The sequence below is a fragment of the Carassius carassius genome, chromosome 34 (genome assembly GCF_963082965.1).
Source record: "Carassius carassius chromosome 34, fCarCar2.1, whole genome shotgun sequence".
Classification (NCBI taxonomy): Eukaryota; Metazoa; Chordata; class Actinopteri; order Cypriniformes; family Cyprinidae; genus Carassius; species Carassius carassius.
In genome coordinates, this window is record NC_081788.1 from 29,293,830 (window position 1) to 29,315,803 (window position 21,974).

At 33.7% G+C, this 21,974-nt stretch overlaps 4 protein-coding genes across 5 annotated transcripts in view; 1 reads left to right on the forward strand and 3 right to left on the reverse strand.

Moving 5' to 3' along the window:
• LOC132114991 (interleukin-6 receptor subunit beta-like) overlaps positions 1-7,657 on the reverse strand; it is a 12,526-nt gene extending 4,869 nt beyond the window's left edge. The window contains exons 1-12 of one of the 2 annotated variants that reach the window (XM_059523409.1): positions 7,259-7,657; positions 7,000-7,059; positions 4,186-4,224; positions 3,988-4,110; positions 3,783-3,897; positions 3,543-3,676; positions 3,308-3,444; positions 2,725-2,875; positions 2,547-2,629; positions 2,332-2,439; positions 1,551-1,659; positions 9-191 (exon numbers count right to left, since the gene is read on the reverse strand). In XM_059523409.1, coding sequence (XP_059379392.1) covers positions 9-191; positions 1,551-1,659; positions 2,332-2,439; positions 2,547-2,629; positions 2,725-2,875; positions 3,308-3,444; positions 3,543-3,676; positions 3,783-3,897; positions 3,988-4,110; positions 4,186-4,224; positions 7,000-7,051 — 1,234 coding nt within the window. In that variant the 5' untranslated portion in view covers positions 7,052-7,059; positions 7,259-7,657. Of the gene's footprint in view, positions 1-8; positions 192-1,550; positions 1,660-2,331; positions 2,440-2,546; positions 2,630-2,724; positions 2,876-3,307; positions 3,445-3,542; positions 3,677-3,782; positions 3,898-3,987; positions 4,111-4,185; positions 4,225-6,999; positions 7,166-7,258 lie in introns of both variants that reach the window. The other variant, XM_059523408.1, reaches the window with a different exon arrangement.
• Positions 7,658-12,663: 5,006 nt separating this feature from the next.
• Positions 12,664-14,354, reverse strand: zgc:101664 (uncharacterized protein LOC450064 homolog). The gene is made up of 2 exons (XM_059523411.1): positions 14,191-14,354; positions 12,664-13,387 (listed from the first exon to the last, which is right to left on the reverse strand). The coding sequence occupies exons 1-2, from the start codon at positions 14,206-14,208 to the stop codon at positions 12,773-12,775; spliced, it is 633 nt and encodes a 210-aa protein (XP_059379394.1). The 5' UTR covers positions 14,209-14,354; the 3' UTR covers positions 12,664-12,772.
• A 40-nt stretch (positions 14,355-14,394) lies between these two features.
• Positions 14,395-16,980, forward strand: LOC132114996 (signal recognition particle 19 kDa protein-like). Its single transcript, XM_059523412.1, has 5 exons — positions 14,395-14,532; positions 14,971-15,046; positions 15,140-15,211; positions 15,290-15,398; positions 16,477-16,980. Exons 1-5 carry the CDS (start codon positions 14,495-14,497, stop codon positions 16,605-16,607), a joined length of 426 nt encoding a protein of 141 aa, XP_059379395.1. The 5' UTR covers positions 14,395-14,494; the 3' UTR covers positions 16,608-16,980.
• Positions 16,981-16,988: 8 nt separating this feature from the next.
• On the reverse strand, positions 16,989-18,267 carry LOC132114997 (protein FAM240B-like). Its single transcript, XM_059523413.1, has 2 exons — positions 17,935-18,267; positions 16,989-17,134 (listed from the first exon to the last, which is right to left on the reverse strand). Exons 1-2 carry the CDS (start codon positions 18,054-18,056, stop codon positions 17,041-17,043), a joined length of 216 nt encoding a protein of 71 aa, XP_059379396.1. The 5' UTR covers positions 18,057-18,267; the 3' UTR covers positions 16,989-17,040.
• Between the last annotated feature and the right edge of the window lie 3,707 nt (positions 18,268-21,974).

Consider the following 21,974-nt stretch of genomic DNA (forward strand, 5'->3'; position numbering starts at 1 on the left):
ATTCAGACCTGGCAGACGGACAGTGAAGGTGGATCCGGGGACTCGCTCCCAGCGTCTGTGCTCACGGTCAGTCATAGCGCTCCATTCAATGGCGAACTCGCTGACATTTAGCGCGGTGAACTCGTGTTCCCAGGAGACCCACAGCGAAAAATCGTCAGAATAAACCCAGAGACTCTTCACCGCCGGAACATCTGATGAAAAACACCATGCATTCAACAATTCATTCATTCATACACTGTAAAAACAAATCTGTAAAATTTACGGTAAAAAAATGGCAGCTGTGCTTTATTTCATTAACTGATCTAATGCTAATATACCAACCTACTGAAGTACTGAAATCTGTTTTGTACTTTTGAAATACACTGATAACTACCAAAAGCAGGTTGTGATGAGAAAGTCTTGTGATGAACCAAAGCCCATCACAAACAGCTAATAAATAATAACATATATAGAAGATACACACGAAACACTAATCACCATCATGGTGAGTCTCGTTAGACTGAAATATTCAATAAAAATTCATTTAACAAAATTATATGTAATATACAACCCTAATAAACATAACAGATAAGAACAAACTAAGAAGAGTCTCGTTAAAGAAAAAACATCTTGAAATGCAACGAAGAGAATTCTGTGAATGTCTGTTTACGTTTTTGTCCTGTAAATGTTACCATTAACCATTTAACAGATTTGTACTGTAGCATTTTTTTACCGTTAAAATCAAGGTAATTTTTCTTACATTGCTTAATCAAAACAATGCATCAAAACGTTAACTCTTAATCTCTCAATTCTATTCTACTGAGAAGTGACTCTTCATGAGTAATGAGTACCGTGAGTATAGTGAGTACCGTGAGTATAGTGAGTACTGTGAGTACCGTGAGTATAGTGAGTACTGTGAGAACCGTGAGTATAGTGAGTACCATGAGTATATTGAGTAGCGTGAGTACCATGAGTACCGTGAGTACCATGAGTATAGTTAGTACCGTGAGCATAGTGAGGACCGTGAGTAGAGTGAGTACAGTGAATACCATGAGTACCGTGAGTACAGTGAGTACCGTGAGTATAGTGAGTACCGTGAGGAGAGTGAGTACCGTGAGTAGAGTGAGTACAGTGAGTACCATGAGTATAGTGAGTACCGTGAGTATAGTTAGTATAGTGAGTACTGTGAGTACCGTGAGAACCGTGAGTACCATGAGTATATTGAGTACTGTGAGTACCATGAGTACCGTGAGTACCATGAGTACCATGAGTATAGTGAGTACCATGAGTATAGTGAGGACCGTGAGTATAGTGAGGACCGTGAGTAGAGTGAGTACAGTGAGTACCGTGAGTAGAGTGAGTACAGTGAGTACCGTGAGTAGAGTGAGTACCGTGAGTACCGTGAGTACCGTGAGTATAGTGAGTAGAGTGAGTATAGTGAGTAGAGTGAGTAGAGTGAGTATCGTGAGTACAGTGAGTACCGTGAGTAGAGTGAGTACCGTGAGTACCGTGAGTATAGTGAGTAGAGTGAGTAGAGTGAGTATAGTGAGTATAGTGAGTATCGTGAGTACCGTGAGTATGAGACGTGTCGAGTGTGATCCTGCGGTGTGCTGAGCATCCCACGCTGTTAAAGGCACAAACAGAGACCTCATACTCCTCTGACCTTACAGGAACAATCACCTACAGACACAACAAACACCGCACATTTCTCTAGTCTCACAGTCAGAAACTCAAACGATGATGATGATTAATCGGAATGACTCACTTGAAAATGCATCTCTAACATAATGCTGATGAATGTTTGATTTGATCAAAAAATATTAGTATATAATTATAAGTATTTAACAATTTTTTTGACATTTCTAACCATATCAAATTATTATATTTTGTATATATTTCTGAATCATTACTATTACTATTATTATTATTTATATATAAATTCATACATGAGTAAGAATTTTATGTATGAATTCTAACAGGTAGATATGTTTTCATTTAATCTAAAGTAAATAATACAAAATAAATGAATTAAATTGAAATATTTAAACAATAAAAACATCCACACAATGAAAATGTATTTAACCAATTTCTGACATTTCTAACCTTATAAATGATTATATTTTGTATATATTTCTAAATTTATGAATTCTAACAGGTAGACATTTCTTTACATAATCAGAAGTAAATAATAAAATAAATAAAAAAAATTAAAAAAATAAAATAAAATGAAATAAAAATAATCACACAATGAAAATATATTTAAGCCATTTCTGATATTTCTAACCTAATTCTAACAGGTAGACATTTCATCACTTAATCAAAAATAAAATAAAATGAAATGAAATAAAAAACCTTGATATGAGTGGTGTTGATGGTTTTCTTCAGAGAGGGTTGTCTGATGGGCTTGTAGGACACTTCATATCCTCGAATCAGCCCTCGAGCATCTCTGACATCCAGAGCCTTCAGAAACACACACCAATGAAGATCTGCGGCATAGGAGAGACGACACACACTCACACACACACACACACACACACACACACACACACACACATGTGCTAACCTACCTTCCAGAGAAGCACCAGCTGCCGAATCCTGGAGTTTTCATCTGAATTCACATAATAACTGAGAGAGAGCGCAGCAGACGGCACTGCAAACACACATGAAAGATGACTTGACAGCAGAAATTCAGCAGCAGCCAAAACTGTGTCAAAGCCAAATTAAAGTCCTGTAGTCGTCACTCACGGCTCTCTGACGTCTTCACTCGAGTCTCGTCGCTCCAGTCGCTCCATCGTCCGAATCCGTGAGAGCAGGAGACTCTCAAATGATACTCACTGAAGGCCTGTAAACCCTTGATCACGAACTGAGACTCGACTGAGGACGGCAAATCTGCAGTCTGAGATACAAACACACATCTTTCTAAGCATCATCAGTCAATCAGATCGTGACATACTTTGGAATTCTGATAATTAATTGGATAAAACTGGTCTAAGTTTATAATAATGATACTAACTATCATTTAATTAATTGAAATGTCATTTTATTTAATCATCTATGAATGTCTGACAATCATCCATAACAATTCTGACAATTAAAATAAGCAAAAAAATATATATACAAATTTCAAAATAAGTAGTAATTTTATCTTAACTATCTATGAGTTCTAACAAGTAGATATTTCTGCACAAAAATAAATAAATTTATTACTTAATTTAAATAAATAAATAAATAAATAATTCAAATGTTAACAAATAATAATAAACAAAACAAACAAAAAAAATAATAAAATAAAATAAAAAAAATTCAAGCATGTTTTGTCATTTCTGACCTCGGTCCATGACTCTGTGTTGAGACATTTGTAACGGATTTTGCATTTAGTGACTGGTTCCTTCCTTATGGCCCATGTGACGTTGATTGACGAATCAGTGACGTTAACAAACGTGATCAGCGGCCGAGGAGCCTGGACTATAACATTCACACAATCATTAGTGAGTCTGTCCCATTTATCACCATCATTCTATGCTAAAATCAAATCAGTGTGAAAGCCATAACTGTCCTCTTACTTATATCCTGAATGCTGACCAGATAGACATCAGAGAACTGCTCTTTCAGGCTCATGACATTCTTTGTTTTGATGGTTAAATTGAAAGTTGAATATATTTTTAAAATAGTTGTAGGGTAGCAGAAATCCTTAGCTCTACAATAAAACAAAACAAAAACACATTAACAGGTCGATTCATAGAGTCGTTTATTAATTATTATGAGCTGGTCGGGTCAAAATGTCAATTGTCAGACATGTTTACTGGCTTAGAATGAAGCTGTTGGTGGTTTGTGATCTGATGTGGTTTGTCTGAATCCATCTGCAGGTCAGTGACTCCTCTTGGATCAGATAGTGGCATGATGTGTTCAGGAAGTTCTCTTGAGGGCAAAAACAAAAATGAAAAGTTGTAAACTAAATCAACAGTAAATATGCTGGCAAAGCAAGTCTGAACAGTTTCAGGCTTGTACCAGGTGTTCTGGGGACTTGAAGAGCTCCGTCTGATGATGTGGAGAGACAATCGTCATCTAACTTCACACACAGCTTATTTTGCTCCCCACAATCCTTCAGATCTTTCGGACTCACCGTCAGCTCTGGAAAACGCTCTCATTAACTCATTAACTCACACTCTTCATTTATTACCACACTTGTGTGTGTCAGAACTTTACCTTGAATGCTGAAAGTGTGCTTTGCATCTCCCAAAGCAGCTGTAAATCAAACACAATCAGTAGATTCAAAGCTCAGAAACATTTACAGTATCAAGATATATAAATGTAGCCCAAATAAAAGTTGGTGTACAAAAACTCCCAGCTAGAAAATTTCACCATTAATTACTAAGAAACAGCAAGTAAGACTGAATTTAAACTTGACATTTTGAAGTAGAAAGAATGATATATTAATTTCTAGGGGAGTTTGTTTTCGCCACACGATAAAGAAATAAAAATAGGTCACTGTGAACTTTCTGTTTCGATATTTGAACTTTGTTTCAGTGTTTTGCATGACATAAACAGGTAATTCAGAGAACAAATATCGTTATTTATAAACTCATAATTCAAAGGAAAAAAGTCTTAATTAAAGATATAAACTCAGAATTGAGATATAAAACTCATAATTGAGATATAAACTCAGAATTAGAGATATGAACTCAGAATTAGAGATATGATCTCAGAATTAGAGATATAAACTCAAAATTGTGAGATATAAACTCAGAATTAGAGATATAAACTCAGAATTGTGAGATATAAACTCAGAATTGTGAGATATAAACTCAGAATTACAGATATAAACTCAGAACTAGAGATATAAACTCAGAATTGTGAGATATAAACTCAGAATTGTGAGATATAAACTCAGAATTATGAGATATAAACTCAGAATTATGAGATATAAACTCAGAATTGTGAGATATAAACTCAGATTTACAGATATAAACTCAGAATTACAGATATAAACTCAGAATTGTGAGATATAAACTCAGAATTGTGAGATATAAACTCAGAATTAGAGATATAAACTCATAAATAGAGATATTAACTCATAATTGTGAGATATAAACTCAGAATTAGAGATATAAACTCAGAATTGAGATATAAACTCAGAATTAGAGATATAAACTCAGAATTGAGATATAAACTCAGAATTAGAGATATAAACTCAGAATTAGAGATATAAACTCAGAATTGTGAGATATAAACTCAGAATTGTGAGATATAAACTCAGAATTACAGATATAAACTCAGAATTGTGAGATATAAACTCAGAATTAGAGATATAAACTCAGAATTAGAGATATAAACGCAGAATTGTGAGATATAAACTCAGAATTAGAGATATAAACTCAGAATTAGAGATATAAACTTAGAATTAGAGATATAAACGCAGAATTGTGAGATATAAACTCAGAATTGGAGATATAAACTCAGAATTAGAGATATAAACTCAGAATTAGAGATATGAACTCAGAATTAGAGCTATGAACTCAAAATTGTGAGATATAAACTCAGAATTACAGATATAAACTCAGAATTAGAGATATAAACTCAGAATTAGAGATATAAACTCAGAATTACAGATATAAACTCAAAATTAGAGATATAAACTCAGAATTGTGAGATATAAACTCAGAATTGTGAGATATAAACTCATAATTAGAGATATAAACTCATAATTAGAGATATAAACTCATAATTAGAGATATAAACTCAGAATTGTGAGATATAAACTCAGAATTGTGAGATATAAACTCAGAATTAGAGATATAAACTCAGAATTAAAGATATAAACTCAGAATTAGAGATATAAACTCAGAATTAGAGATATAAACTCAGAATTGTGAGATATAAACTCAGAATTGTGAGATATAAACTCGGAATTAGAGATATAAACTCAGAATTAGAGATATAAACTCAGAAATAGAGCTATGAACTCAGAATTAGGGCTATGAACTCAAAATTGTGAGATATAAACTCAGAATTACAGATATAAACTCAGAATTACAGATATAAACTCAGAATTAGAGATATAAACTCAGAATTACAGATATAAACTCAAAATTAGAGATATAAACTCAGAATTGTGAGATATAAACTCAGAATTGTGAGATATAAACTCATAATTAGAGATATAAACTCAGAATTGTGAGATATAAACTCAGAATTAGAGATATAAACTCAGAATTAGAGATATAAACTCAGAATTAAAGATATAAACTCAGAATTAGAGATATAAACTCAGAATTAGAGATATAAACTCAGAATTGTGAGATATAAACTCAGAATTAGAGATATAAACTCAGAATTAGAGCTATGAACTCAGAATTAGGGCTATGAACTCAAAATTGTGAGATATAAACTCAGAATTAGAGATATAAACTCAGAATTGTGAGATTTAAACTCAGACCTACAGATATAAACTCAGAATTAGAAATATAAACTCAGAATTAGAGATATAAACTCAGAATTACAGATATAAACTCAGAATTGTGAGATATAAACTCAGAATTAGAGATATAAACTCAGAATTAGAGATATAAACTCAGAATTAGAGATATAAACTCAGAATTAGTGATATAAACTCAGAATTAGAGATATAAACTCAGAATTACAGATATAAACTCAGAATTAGAGATATAAACTCAGAATTGTGAGATATAAACTCAGAATTAGAGATATAAACTCAGAATTGTGAGATATAAACTCATAATTGTGAGATATAAACTCAGAATTGTGAGATATAAACTCATAATTGTGAGATATAAACTCAGAATTGACATACAAACATAGAATTGTGAGAATTAAAGTCAGAATTGTGAAACTGTGAAAGAGTCAGAATTGCGTGAAACAAAGTACTGTATGAATTGTGAGACAAAAAAAATAAATTGTGATTTTTTTTTTATCCTGTGGCAGGGAACATCTAAGTCACTGAATTCAATGATCTGTTTTTATCTGGAAATATTTTCCAGTGTCGAGCTGAAGTTTACTTACAGCAGAAGCAGAAGACACAGATCAAGATGCACACAGATCTCCTGCAGCTCATCTTCTCATCTTGAAGAACAAGGTGAAGTGATTTTAGAAGAAAAAAGCCTGAAACAACCTCAGCAGCCAAAGACATCTAGGAGCTCATGGATATGAATTCTGTAGATCTATAGCTCTGATAAATCCACACACACTGATATAGATCAATACACACTGTACGCACAATTGAAATATATATATATATCATAACCAGAGTAAAGTCACTCACAGTCGGAGTAGAGCACATGCTGTTGGAGCCTCAGTGGTTTTCTCGTGGTTTCTCAATGCAAAGTTCAGGTTTTTTTAGAAGAGCGATAACATCAGGGTGATATGGCAGAAAAACACTTCCTTTGGCAGCTTCCTTCCATTTCTCTTCTTGCTGAATACAAGACAACTCAAATCATCAGCATACATCTATTATCAGGGTGTGGATAAGACCTGTTCACAAAAACAGGAGTTTGAAATAAAACCGTTCTCCTTTTGTTGTTTGAAATTCTGAATTATGAGATATAAACTCAAACACAAAAGTGTTTGGTTTGAGCAACACGAAAGAATTGATTCCTGGAGAAAGTGTCAAGATTTGGTAAACACTCTTTCTTTCTGAGGAACTGTTGATGAAGAAGATATGAATCTACGTCACACAAGTTGCAACACTTGTGTGACAAACACCAGGAGGCAGGTGATAACAGAAATGCACTTTAAAGCTGCTGAAAATAATGAATGTGTCAAAAAGTACTTCATAAGAAAGAGTCTCACACTCACCAATGAGTTTCACTCCCAATCACACCTCCAGTAACATGAGAATTAATCAATCAATCAATCATGATGGTTTTGACCATCATGAAGGAGATTCAAAGAAATCAATTCTCAGATGATTCCTTCATAGATTAAGGTTCTGCTATGAATCAGATGAGAAGGTTGAATTTAGTAAAGTTACAGTAACTTTTTTAGTATCAATGAGAAACTATTACTGTTTTTTGTTCATATTTTGAATAGGTTTTCCTTTTTAGATTTTCTTTTTTTTATGATTTTGCCAATTTTATTAGTTTTTTTAATATATATTTCTATATAGTTATTAATTTTGTTAATTAATACTTGTTTTAGTACATAGTTAAAATAAAAATAAGAAATGTTGCCTTGAAATAAAATAAGCGTACATTTTTTTTCAGTTGACATTTATTTTAAGAAACAAAAACAACCTTAAATATATTTAAGCATAAATTATATACTATTGTAGTTTGTATTAATATTTAGAGTTATTATTTATTTTCTGTTTTCATTTTTATTTTAGCTAGTTTTGATAACCTGTTTGCATGTTTTTATCAATTTTGATTTATGCACCATCACAGTTTTACTCATTTTTATTTCATTTTCAGGTGAATTTTGTATATATAGGTACATCAAGGATGCTTTTATTTTTAAACATGTCTGTATTACTTTTATTTCAGTTTAAGTTTTAGCTATTTTTGTACATTGAGTTAAAATAAAAAGAAGAAATGCTGCTTTGGCGACTAGCCTATATTTTATTTCATTTATTGTGATTGTTTTAGTTTTAATTAACTCTAATAACCCTGATACACAAATGATCTAATTAATAATTATCCTACAACTATAGCAGTGTTATTTTAGTATCCTTAAAATACTATTGAAGTATTTATTAATATTTAGAGCTAGTTTTTAATTTTAGCTAGTTTTAATAATTCTTTGCATGTTTTTCACCTGTTTATCAGTTTTTAATATTTTAAGTAAAAATAAATAAATAAATATATATATAAATATGTATATGTATATATACAGTTTTAGTTAATGACAAGTTTTGTTTTTATTCAATTCAATTCAATTCAAGTTTATTTGTATAGCGCTTTTTACAATACAAATCGTTACAAAGCAACTTTACAGAAAATTATGTTTCTACAATATTTAGTAGTAGGTAGTAGTTTGTGCACGTTTGACAGGATTTTAGAAAAATAAAAATAATAATAATAATAATACAAGACGTAGTCAGCTAGATGATGAACTATCAATATTATTAATTAATAGTAATTATATGATGCAGTCACACATGTAGCAATAATTGTTAGTTCTGTTGTTGATTCAGGGTTAGGATCATCTGGGGTCCTCTGAGGGTCAGCATCATCTCATCTCAGGTGTTCTGGATCCAGACTGGAGCTTGTGTAAATCCTAGTTACCACGGGATGTAAATCCCATGGCAAAACATAGAAACAAAATAGAGACATCATTAGCATAGCTGCTGATCCAACAAAGTAAAATTAGTTTAACCCAAGCTAAAGAATAAAAATGCAGATGCAACTACACTCACAATTTAAGAGATACATTATTCGAATGCTTGGCGAAAGAGATGCGTTTTTAATCTAGATTTAAACAGAGAGAGTGTGTCTGAACCCCGAACATTATCAGGAAGGCTATTCCAGAGTTTGGGAGCCAAATGTGAAAAAGCTCTACCTTCTTTAGTGGACTTTGCTATCCTAGGAACTACCAAAAGTCCAGCGTTTTGTGACCTTAGGGTGCGTGAGGGGTTGTAGCGTGGTAGAAGGCTAGTTAGGTACGCAGGAGCTAAACCATTTAGGGCCTTATAGGTAAGTAATGATAATTTGTAACTGATACGGAACTTAATAGGTAGCCAGTGCAGAGACTGTAAAATTGGGGTAATATGATCATATTTTCTTGACCTGGTAAGGACTCTAGCTGCTGCATTTTGGACGACCTGTAGCTTGTTTATTGACGAAGCAGGACAACCACCTAGAAGTCCATTACAATAGTACAGTCTAGAGGTCATGAAAGCATGAACTAGCTTTTCTGCATCAGAAACAGATAACATGTTTCGTAGCTTGGCAATGTTTCTAAGATGGAAGAATGCAGTTTTTGTAACATTGGAAATATGATTTTCAAAAGACAAATTGCTGTCCAATATAACACCCAGATTTCTGACTGTAGAGGAAGTAACAGTACATCCATCTAGTTGCAGATTGTAATCTACAAGATTCTGTGTGGTGTTTTTTGGTCCAATAATTAATATCTCTGTCTTATCCGAATTTAATTGGAGAAAATTATTTGTCATCCAATCTTTTACATTTTTAACACACTCTGTTAGCTTAGATAATTGGGAAGTTTCATCTGGTCTCGTTGAGATATATAGCTGAATATCATCAGCATAACAGTGGAAGCTAATTCCGTATTTTCTAATAATATTACCAAGGGGCAACATGTATATTGAAAATAGAAGGGGACCTAGGACGGATCCTTGTGGCACTCCATATTTTACTGATGATAAATGAGATGACACCCCATTTAAGTAAACAAAATGGTAGCGATCGGACAGGTAGGATCTAAACCATCTTAGAGCCTGCCCTTGAATACCTGTATAGTTTTGTAATCGATCTATGAGTATGTCATGATCTATGGTGTCGAACGCAGCACTAAGATCAAGTAAGACTAGAAATGAGATGCAGCCTTGATCTGACGCAAGAAGCAGGTCATTTGTAATTTTAACAAGTGCAGTTTCTGTGCTATGGTGGGGCCTAAAACCTGACTGAAATTCTTCATACAGATCATTTTTATGCAGGAAGGTGCTCAATTGAGCAGACACAACTTTTTCTAAAATTTTAGACATAAATGGAAGATTTAAAATAGGCCTATAATTTGCCAGTACACTAGGATCTAGTTTTGGTTTCTTAATAAGAGGCTTGATAACCGCCAGCTTGAATGGTTTTGGGACGTGACCTAAAGATAACGACGAGATAATGATATTGAGAAGCGGTTCTTCGGCTACAGGTAACAGCTCTTTTAGTAATTTAGTGGGTACAGGATCTAATAAACATGTTGTTGGTTTAGATACAGTGATAAGTTTATTTAGCTCTTCCTGTCCTAAATTTGTAAAGCACTGCAGTTTATCTTTGGGTGCGATGGATGAAACTGAAGTGTTAGACGCTGTAGAATCTACATTCGCTATTGTATTTCTAATGTTATCTATTTTATCAGTGAAGAAATTCATAAAGTCATTACTATTTAACGTTGGTGGAATATTTGAATCAGGTGGCGTCTGGTAATTTGTTAATTTAGCCACTGTGCTAAATAAAAACCTTGGATTGTTTTGGTTATTTTCAATGAGTTTGTGGATATGCTCTGCCCTAGCAGTTTTTAGAGCCTGTCTATAGCTGGACATACTGTTTTTCCATGCAATTTTAAAAACTTCCAAGTTAGTTTTTCTCCATTTGCGTTCAAGACTACGAGTTACTTTCTTGAGAGAGTGAGTATTACTGTTATACCATGGCACAGTACGTTTTTCTCTAACCTTTTTCAATTTGATGGGGGCAACAGCTTCTAATGTATTAGAGAAAATAGTGCCCATGTTGTCAGTAATTTCGTCTAATTCATGTGTATTTTTGGGTACAAATAGCAGTTGAGATAGATCAGGCAGGTTATTTGTGAATCTGTCTTTGGTGGCTGGAACAATAGTTCTGCCCAGACGGTAACGCTGAGACATATAGTTAATATCAGTTATACGCAGCATGCACGATACAAGAAAATGGTCTGTAATATCATCACTTTGGGGTACAATATCTATAGCAGTAAGATCGATTCCATGCGATATAATTAAATCTAGTGTATGATTAAAACGATGAGTGGGCCCGGTGACATTTTGCTTGACTCCAAAGGAGTTTATTAGGTCAGTAAACGCAAGTCCTAATGTATCATTTGCATTATCAACGTGAATATTAAAATCTCCCATGATTAGCGCCTTATCAACTGTAACTAGAAGGTCTGAGAGGAAATCTGCAAATTCTTTTAGGAATTCTGTATACGGCCCTGGTGGTCTATACACAGTAGCCAGAGCAAGAGATACATTAGATTTCTTTTGCATGTCTGACAGTGTAACATTTAGCAGAAGTATTTCAAAAGAGTTAAACCTGTATCCTGTTTTCTGGGTAACATTGAGAATATCACTATATATTGTTGCAACACCTCCTCCACGACCAGTCTGACGGGGCTCATGCTTATAACAGTAGTTTGGTGGAGTGGACTCATTTAGACCAAAATAATCATTTGGTTTTAGCCAGGTTTCAGTCAAGCAGAGTACATCAAAACTATTTTCTGTGATCATTTCATTTACAATAACTGCTTTGGGTGTGAGTGATCTAATATTTATGAGCCCAAACTTTAAAAATTGTTTTTGTTCATTTACTTTACATTTTTCTGGTTTAATTACGATAAGATTTTTTCTAGATCCTACATTATATTTTGACCTCACTATTCAGGGAACAGACACAGTCTTAATAGTTTTTACAACGCAAGTACTTTTATCATTTAAGCGGGTGGAACAAAACTCATCATAATAGTTATTAGAGAATTGTCTTACTAGTCACATGGAGCGAAGTGTCCTGGAGATGTTGTCAGAGAGCAGCTCCGCTCCGATATTTATTAGTTTTTTTTATTTTAAAAAGCAATTTCTTCATGATTTTATTAAATGACAGGTTTTGTTTTTATTTTAAGTAGCACTTTATTCATGATTTTAGTTTTTAGTTAATAACCTCTATCAGCACTAGCACTAGTGATCACTAACCTATTTAAACATCCATTGAACACTAACTTAAAGCACTTAAATGATCAAGCATGACAAGAGACGGATGTGAAACCCACAAGCTCCTTTAATACACATGTAAAATGCATGACACATAAAAACAAGTTCATTAACACCTAATAATAAATACAAATCATTCCACAGCTATAACTTAACGATGTCTCCGAGTCTATGGCATGTTAAGGTGATCTGTCCTGAGAGCTGGAACTCCTTCTTCAAGAGATTCCCGATGTACTCGGAGTAGAAGACGTCGCAGTAGAGCCAGATCTGAGCCAGCGCTCTCTGGTAGTTAGCATTGCACGTGGGCAATCGTGAGCGTCTGATGGCTCGGTTCATATCCAGCCAGAGCTCCTCCATGCCACGAGGGCCACAGTTTCGCTCACACACCACCCACTTGACTCTCTGACGGAGATGCAGTGCGTGTTTCTCCACGGTCTTCTGGAAGAGCCGTGAGAAGGAGCGCGTGATCTTCTGCGGTGCGCGTCTGTCTGCGATGGCGCACCATGAGCGCTTGGGTCTCTCAGCTGGTCTCCGCTGGTCTGAAGCGTCCGCCGGTTCCTCCAGACGCAGAAAGACGCTCTGTAGATCCTCGGAGGAGATCAGAGGAGCAGGTTTGAGGGGTTTGAGGGCGTCAGACGCAGACGGGAACCAGGGTCTGAACTGTGGCTGGACTCTGCTGGGAAACTCCTGCAGGACTCTGTGTGTGAGGAGAAGAGCGTCTGTGTCCTTCAGCGGCGGACGGAAACACACACTCACATCCTGACAACACACCAGCAGAGACAAGAGTCATCACATAAATCAATTATACATCAAAAAATACAGTACTTTTTTTTTTAACAGAAGAAATAAATGCCAAGGCATGCGTTAAACTGATGAAAAGTGAGAGTAAAGACATTTATAATATTATATTTCAGATAAACACTGCTCTTTTGAACTTTCTGTTCATCTGTGAATCCTGAAAAATAAAATGCATCAGTTTCCAAAAATAAAAATTATGTTTTCATCATATTATTCTGATTTCTGAAGATCATGTGACACTGAAGACAGGAGTAATGATGCTGAAAATACAGCTGCACATCACAGAAATAAATTACACTTTAACAGAGATTCACACAGAAAACAGCTGATTTACATTGTAGTACTTAAAAAATGCAAAATTCTAAACATTTTTTTTAAATATCTTAATTATTTTAACCACCAAATAACTTATGTAGAGTAGACAAAATATACAAAATAAGTATGTACTGTACAAACAAGATCATCTAGCTAAAGGAGTAGAATTTTAAAACAAAATAAAAGTATAAATAGCGTGTTGTTGAGTCTTGCTCGTTTTTATTTTGTTTTATACAGTCTATGGTTTTAAGAGAAAACACAAAACAAACACATTATATAATTAAATGAATAAATTATAACAGGTGGTGATGTGGAATTTAATTAATTAAAAAACTAAACTATTAAACTGGAGTTATATAAAAGTATTTATCATAATATGAGCTGCTGGAGACGTGTGTGTTTAAATGAGCAGGTTTGTAAAAGCATCAATCAGCTCGTCTGTCACTCACCTTCGCATCTTGAGACATATTTCATCATTATTATGAACATATTTCATCATTATTATGAACATATTAACGAGTTCTGAGAACATGCTAACATTACATGCTAACTGTGGCTAACGCCTTCCGGACCGACAGGCGGCGGTGACGTCACAGCGGACGAGCGGAAGTAGACGCGCGCCGCCGGAAGTGTCGTGTCCACACAAACACTATTCAGCGTTTAGCTTCCAGTCGTTTAGAATCAAACGCGGATTAAACGAAGAAATGCACTGATCTATATAAATATAAGACTATATTATAGATCAGTGAAGAAATGGCGCATCTATCGACAAATCCCGCGGATAAAGAGCGGTCAGTTCACTACTGTATACTTCTGATGACATAACCGCTAAACTACATCTACATGTATCTCATTTAAATATCTGTGTTTAAGTGAATTTATATATTTTGTTTTTGTGTCTGTATGAGAGAATATTAATATATTTATATTTAAATATGTTTTCAAAAATATTTTTTTTTAAGTTCTCTCTCTCTCTCTATATATATATATATATAATTATATATATATAATATTTATTTTTATTTATATATATAAATGTTTATATTTAATATGTATTTATATATTGAAATATATATTTTTAACAATTTATTTTTAATTCACATACACACGCTCACATATATACATATGTGTATGTTTGTTATGTAAATATATGTATTTAACTGTATATATTTTGTATTTTTATATTTATAAGCATTATATATATATATAAAATGTATTTTTTTCTCCAGGTTTATGTGCATTTATCCAGCATACATCAACAGTAAAAAGACATTAGCAGAAGGCAGAAGAATACCTGCAGAGAAGGTGAGTGTTTCTGCTGCTGTTGTTCATAATCGAGTATGTGTGTGTGTGTTTAATCTGTGTGTTTAACCTGTGTGTGTGTGTGTGTGTGTTCAGGCAGTGGAGAACCCGTCGTGTGCTGAGATCCGGGACGTCCTGACCGCTGCTGGACTCAATGTTCTGGTGGAGGTCTGACAGCGGTTCATCAAGCTCTGATTCTGGTGTTTAGTGTGGATGTGACATCATGACATCACTTCCTTCTTCCAGAACAAGATGTATCCGCGCGAATGGAACCGAGACGCTCAGTTCAGAGGAAGAGTGCGCATTCAGCTCAAACTCCAGGACGGAAGTCTGTGCCAAGACAAGTTTGCATCTAGTAAGCTATGAGTTCACTGAACTAAATCATTCATTTTGTAGTAAGGCTGAATGATTTGGGGGAAAGAAAAAGTAACTGAATTTTTATAAGAAAAATTATAGGTTTGCTCTGCTTGTTTTGAGACTGCACAATATGGCCAAAAGTTTGTGGTTTTACAAATTATATGTAATAATAAAAAATTACAATATTTAGAAATAATATACAATATTTAAAATAATGAAATAATATTATTTTATTAATCCTAATCTTAAATAAAAAGTAAATAAGTACCAAAAATAAATACATATTTCTAATAATAATAATAATAATAATATTTCATCTTTAAGTCGCTTTGGATAAAAGCGTCTGCTAAATGAATTAATGTAATGTAAATGTAATAAAATCAAATACTAATTAAAAAAACTATTACTAATATATATATATATATATATATATTTATATATATATATATATATATATATATATATATATATATATATATATATATATATATAAGAGAAAAGGGCAAAATTTGTCTAAAATAACAAAAAATATAAAATATTATAATTTGACTAAAATTTTATAAATAATATTTTAAATTATTAAATTTTTAACCCCCCCCCCCAAAAAAAAACATAAAAAATTATATATAATATATAAGATATAAAATATATATAAAAATACTACTATTGAAAAAGTCCACTGAAATAATTTACAAATATTATATACAATATTTAAAATAAATATTTTATTAATCCTAAATAAAAAGTAATTAAGCACAAATATTTCTAAGAAAAACAAATACTATTAAAAATAACTAATATATATATATATATAAATTTGTCTATAATAAAAATAAAAAAAAATTTTACTAGAATTTTATAAATAATACAAATTATATTTTATATTATATATAAATAATTTTTATATATATATATATATATATATATATATATATAAAACTATTGAAATATTTCACTGAACTAATATAAAAATAATTTAAAAACATTTATTTTGAATAATAATGCAGCCGTTTTTCAAGTGTTGTTATCGCAAGTTAGGTGTTTAATGATGACCTCACTATTGTCTCTGCCTTCAGGGAAAGATGTGATGTTTTATGTGGTGGAGATGATCCCGAAACTGAAGAGCAGAACGCAGAAGAGCGGTGGAGCGGAGGCCGGATCGCAGCAGGGAGAAGGAGGGAAGAAAGGAAAGAAGAAGAAGAAGTAGACGACTGAAGATCATCCGTCATGTGTTTGCAAAGCGGCTCAGTTTTGCTTTCTCTTTGACGATCGGCTGATTTTAGTTTTTTATTATAAACACTCACTTTCATTTGAGGTACCGCTGTTCTTTAGTTTTTTTAATATTTGATGACCTCTAACACTTTGAACAGCGAGACAGAGGTGTTTCTGTTAATTAGTGATGATGGATTGTGTTTAAACGAGCGCTGACAGAGCTTGAAATACATCGGCGGCTCGTATGACAGGATCTTTCGACACGTCTGTGTGTCTGTCAGTGTGTTGTCCTTCAGCGCAGCTGTTCTCGTCTGCCCTCGCATGAATATTTCCATCTGAATGTGTGAAATAAAGAGAATCGAGCAGCAGTCAGTGACTCGTGTGTTTATTGAGCTCCACTCATCTGTGTGTCGCACACCAATGTGCCGTTAGTTAGCCGTTGGATTTCCCCCACGATTGTCTTCGAAATTCTTCAGATGTTTGGTCCGGTTCTCCATCCTTGTGAGCCACTCGTCACGCAGCCTGAAATCACAGTTCAACCCCATCACACACTGCTGTAGAGTCCATGCATGACACTCGTGCTTTTAAAAGAAGTCCCTCCTGCTCACCGAGGCTGTATTCATTTAATTAAAAATACAGTAAAAATGTGAAATAGTATTTCAATGTAAAACAGCTGGTTTCCAAGTGAATATCTATTAAACTCGAATTTATTTCTGTTATACGCTGTTGAATTTTCACCATCATTACTTCATTCCAGTTATCATTAAATCATTCTAATATGCTAGAACAGTTCTGATTATTAGAAATATTTTATGTGTACAGCATTACATTTTAGTTTTCAGGATTCACAGACGAACAAAGTTCAAAAGAACAGCGTTTATATATGAAACATGGAAATCTTCTCCAACATTATGAATGTCTTCACTGTCATTTTGACTCAATTAAATCCAGCCTTGATGAACAAAAGTAAACCTACAAAATGTATAAAATAGTGCAGGGTTTTATCTAACGTTTTAATGAATGGTTAAGGTTAGATTCAAGCTTTAATACTTCTCTGAATTGTCTGTAACTTGAGTATAATTGACTTTACGTGAGAGAAACGTCTGAATGTATTTGCACACATGCCACCGTCTCAATACAGATTATTGAATCTGAGAGCTGATAATCTTCTGTCCTCAGGACACAGGTATTAAATATCAGCTCACAGCCGCTTAACGGTGCATGATAATAATCATTACAAAACTATATAATATACAGTGTGTGCAGTATATTAAGAAAAGAGTACAATATGACTTCTAATGCAAAAAACAATCCTCTCTTACTTTAAGAGAGCGCTCCTCTTCCTCCTCTCTTCTTCGGCTTCGATCATATGAGTGTGAGTGTTGATCTTCTGCTCCCAGAAGGACTTGATGAAGAGTTTGTCATGAACCAGAGCAGAACTCATCTCCTGTGAAGCGAACGAACAAATGAATCAAACACCGGATCATCAGGGATCCAAACAAGCTTTATATTCACCTGTGTGTGTGTGAGCTGAAGATCAGATCTTCATCGTCCAGACGCTCAGTGTGACTGAAGGGTCATCATTAGCACCTCTCCTTTCAGCTGTTTTGTGTTGGGATGGGCGGCACCCATTCACTTCCAACACTCTCTCTCTCTCTCTCCTCACAGGCTGCAATCAATGCTTTCTTCCTCAGACCTTTGGTTTTGTTTTCCAGAACAAATATCTAAAGAGCTTTTGCTTGAAATGAGAAAAATATCTACTAATGTGGTCAGGATTATAATCTTTTTGACCCCACTGGCAGATATTTGTTCTCGTTTTAGGCAAAAACTCACTTCATCTTGGTACTTTTTTCAGAAAACAAGACTTTTATCTTTTAGGGTAACCAATTTAGGTTATAAAAGCATTGTGGGAACATTGTTTATAAAACACTGAACGTCTATTTAAAAAAAAAAAAACTTATATATATATATTTATTTATTTATTTATTTTAACCCAAAATATAACATTTAAACCTTAAAAAAAGAAAAAAAAAACACTTTACCATAAGGTTCTGTTAGTTAAATTTATAAATGTTACAGTGTTTATTAATCTTAGTCATTCAATGTTAGTGCATTACTTAATATTAACAAGCAAAAATTGAGATTTTAATAATGCATTAGTGTTTAAATTAACGAGCTAAGATTAATAAATGCTTGAAGTATTCAGCTCATGTTTACCAAAGTATATTAACCTTATTGTAAAGTGTTACCAATTGTAAATGTAAATGTAGCTACAGTTTTCTTTTCATGAACATTATTTTAAAAAGTTACAATAACGTTCTTCTAATTTTATTTTCATGCAGACTATAAAACATTTATTTTTATATTCTGAAAAAGTTTTTGTTAGCGATTATAACTTTCAAGCACAAATAACATCACGGGGGGTTTGTATATCAAATATGAATTAAGTTATAAGTTATAATATATTTTATAAGAACACTATATACAATATAACTTTAAATGAAACGTTAGGTTATGCAATTTTGCTTTTCCAGTAAATGCATCTTGATTTATAAACATTTAGATATTTGTACTGGAAGACAAGACAAAGATACTGAGGAAGAAAATCATTTTTTTTAAGAATAATGCAGCTTGAATCGTGTCCAAAGCAGCGGATGAAAGGATGAACACATGCAAACTAATGCACTCATCACTGCAAGCACCTGCTGTTCACATGAACACACTGCTGCTATCCTTCTGCCTCCATTACATCATGTGTTTTTAAGGTGGAAAACATCTTGCATATGTTGTAAAGGACCATCACATCCAAAATAACCTCTCTAATCATCAAGTGACAGACATATTAAAACACATGTTCACAGAGAAACCGAAGGTGACATGTCTCACGTTCGTCAATGCACAGAAATCTCAAACCAGAATTAATTACTTCACAGTTATATTTTTGCCAGTCTGAATGAATCTGCTCTGACTGCAGATTCTGTAAGTGCTGTTTACATGAAACGATTCACGATTCACGTATATGTTTACATGTGCATTAATTAGAGCAAACTAAACTTTAGCACACGCATGCACAGCTCAGAACCGGAGTGAGGAAATAAATAAATAGGAAAATAAATTAGGTATTGCAACCTTTACCTCACAATACTTTTTTTGCAACTGAGAGTTTATACTACATTATGTCAGAACTGGGAGAATTGCAAGACATTGCAATGCAATTTTCATTTCTTTATTTTTTTATTGGGTGATTGGGCTATTTTATCAAATATTCATATCAAAGTTTTTTTCATGCTTTATTAATTCAATGCCACAAAAACATGGGGTATTACATATTCATAAAATCTAATTAACATTAGCTGCCAGAGAAGAGAAAAAATACAATTACATACATTTCAATAATGATTTCAGGGCATATGTTTTCATTGCTTTTTCAAGTTCAAGTCTGCTTTATTGTCAATTCTTCCACATGTACAGTACTTACATACAGAGAATCAAAATTGCGTTACTCTCAGACCCCTGGTGCACAAAGATAACATTAACATTAAAGCCTAAAAATCTAGATCAAAATATAAAATGTAGATACAACAATACAATAAGGGAATGTTAAAAAAAGACATATAATAAAATTAAAAATAAAGTTAAATAAAGCAGCGCAAGGCAAAAGGCAGATAGAGTGCAAATCAATGAAGTGAACAACAGTGCAGATAAAAGATTATTTAGTGCAAAAACAAAAGCTTGTTAAGTCTGATTCAAGTGGCAAAGGGCTCAAGAGCAGTTATTTTATTTGACTGATGAGGTAGTGGAATGATGTCAGTTCCATGGAGAATGAGGTAGTGAGCAGACCAGTGCTGCACAAAGTGACTGGTGCATGTCATCATATATTAGTGGGGGGGGGTTCATAGTTCAGTGGTGCCTGGGGCAGAAGAGGGGAGGGGGGGCAAGTTTGGGAGTGAGTTCAGCTTCCTGACAGCCTCGTGGATTAAGCTGTCCTTCAGTCTGCTGGTCCTGGCCTGGAGACTCCGCAGTCTCCTCTCTGATGGCAGCAGACTGAAGAAGCTGTGTGATGGGTGGGTGAGATTACCTGCGATGCAGAGGGCTTTGCGGGTGAGACGGGTTCTGTAAATGTCCTGGAGGGAGGGGAGAGAGACACCAATGATCTTCTCAGCTGCTCTCACTATGCGTTGCAGAGTCTTTCGGCAGGACGCGTTGCAGTCGCCATACCACACAGTGATGCAGCTCGTCAGGATGCTCTCGATGGTGCCTCTGTAGAAGGTGTACATGATGGGGGCCGGGGCTCTGGCTCTCCTCAGTTTGCGTTTTTTTTCTTCAGTTTTTCGTATTCAGATGACAGTAAACATACAGTATGCACCTTGATTGACGTAAAATGTCTGGAAGCATAAACATCATGCCAATGCGTATGTGTGCAAAATATATATATTTTAATCAAAAAATTTTTATATTCATGCATTTACATGCTTAATTTTTGCTGTTAATCAGAATATTTCATGCATGCATTCCAATGGGATTTAATTCAGATGTAGTGTTTATATGAAGGCTTTTCAATCCGAATGAGCCATCAATCAGATTACGTATTTGTGTCAAAAATATGTTCCCATTAAGCTATGAAAACCTTATTTCTGAATGTTCAAAACATCCATAAATGTTTAACATTAAGGAGACATTCCATTTTATAATTTCATAAACATTGTGGGGAAATTAATTGTAATGTTTTTTTATTGTTTTTATATTAAATGTTCTATGAATGATGTATAAATGTTTTTCTGGTAATGATTTGAGAACCTCATTAAAGAACACTCTAGCTAACAAAATATGTTTTAACTTTTCATTAAGTTATAAAAATTATATTTCTGAATGTTAAAAAAAAACATCCAGTTCTTCAAATGTTTCTTCTTGGTTATGCGAAGGTTAAAGGAACATGCAGATATTATGGGAATGCTGTTTTGAAACAAATAACTAAAATGTTTCAGAAATATAGTGCTCCGGGAACAATGTAAATAATGTTTCTGTGCTTACATTTTGAGATCATTATTAAAGGGACAGTTCACCCAAAAATGAAAATAACCTCATGATTTACTCACCCTTGAGTCATCTAGATGTATATGACTTTCTTTTTTCAGACGAATCCAATCAGAGATGAAAAATGTCCTCTTCCAAGCTTTATAATTTGTAATTTTTCAGTAGCCCAAAAGAAGTCCAATAAAGCGCATGCATCCATCATAAAAAGTGTCCCACGTGGCTCTGGCTGGTAAATAAAGACCTCCTGAAGCGAATCAATGCATTTGTGTAAGAAAAATATCCATATTTAAAACTTTAGAAACTTTAATAACTAGCATCCGCCGACTGT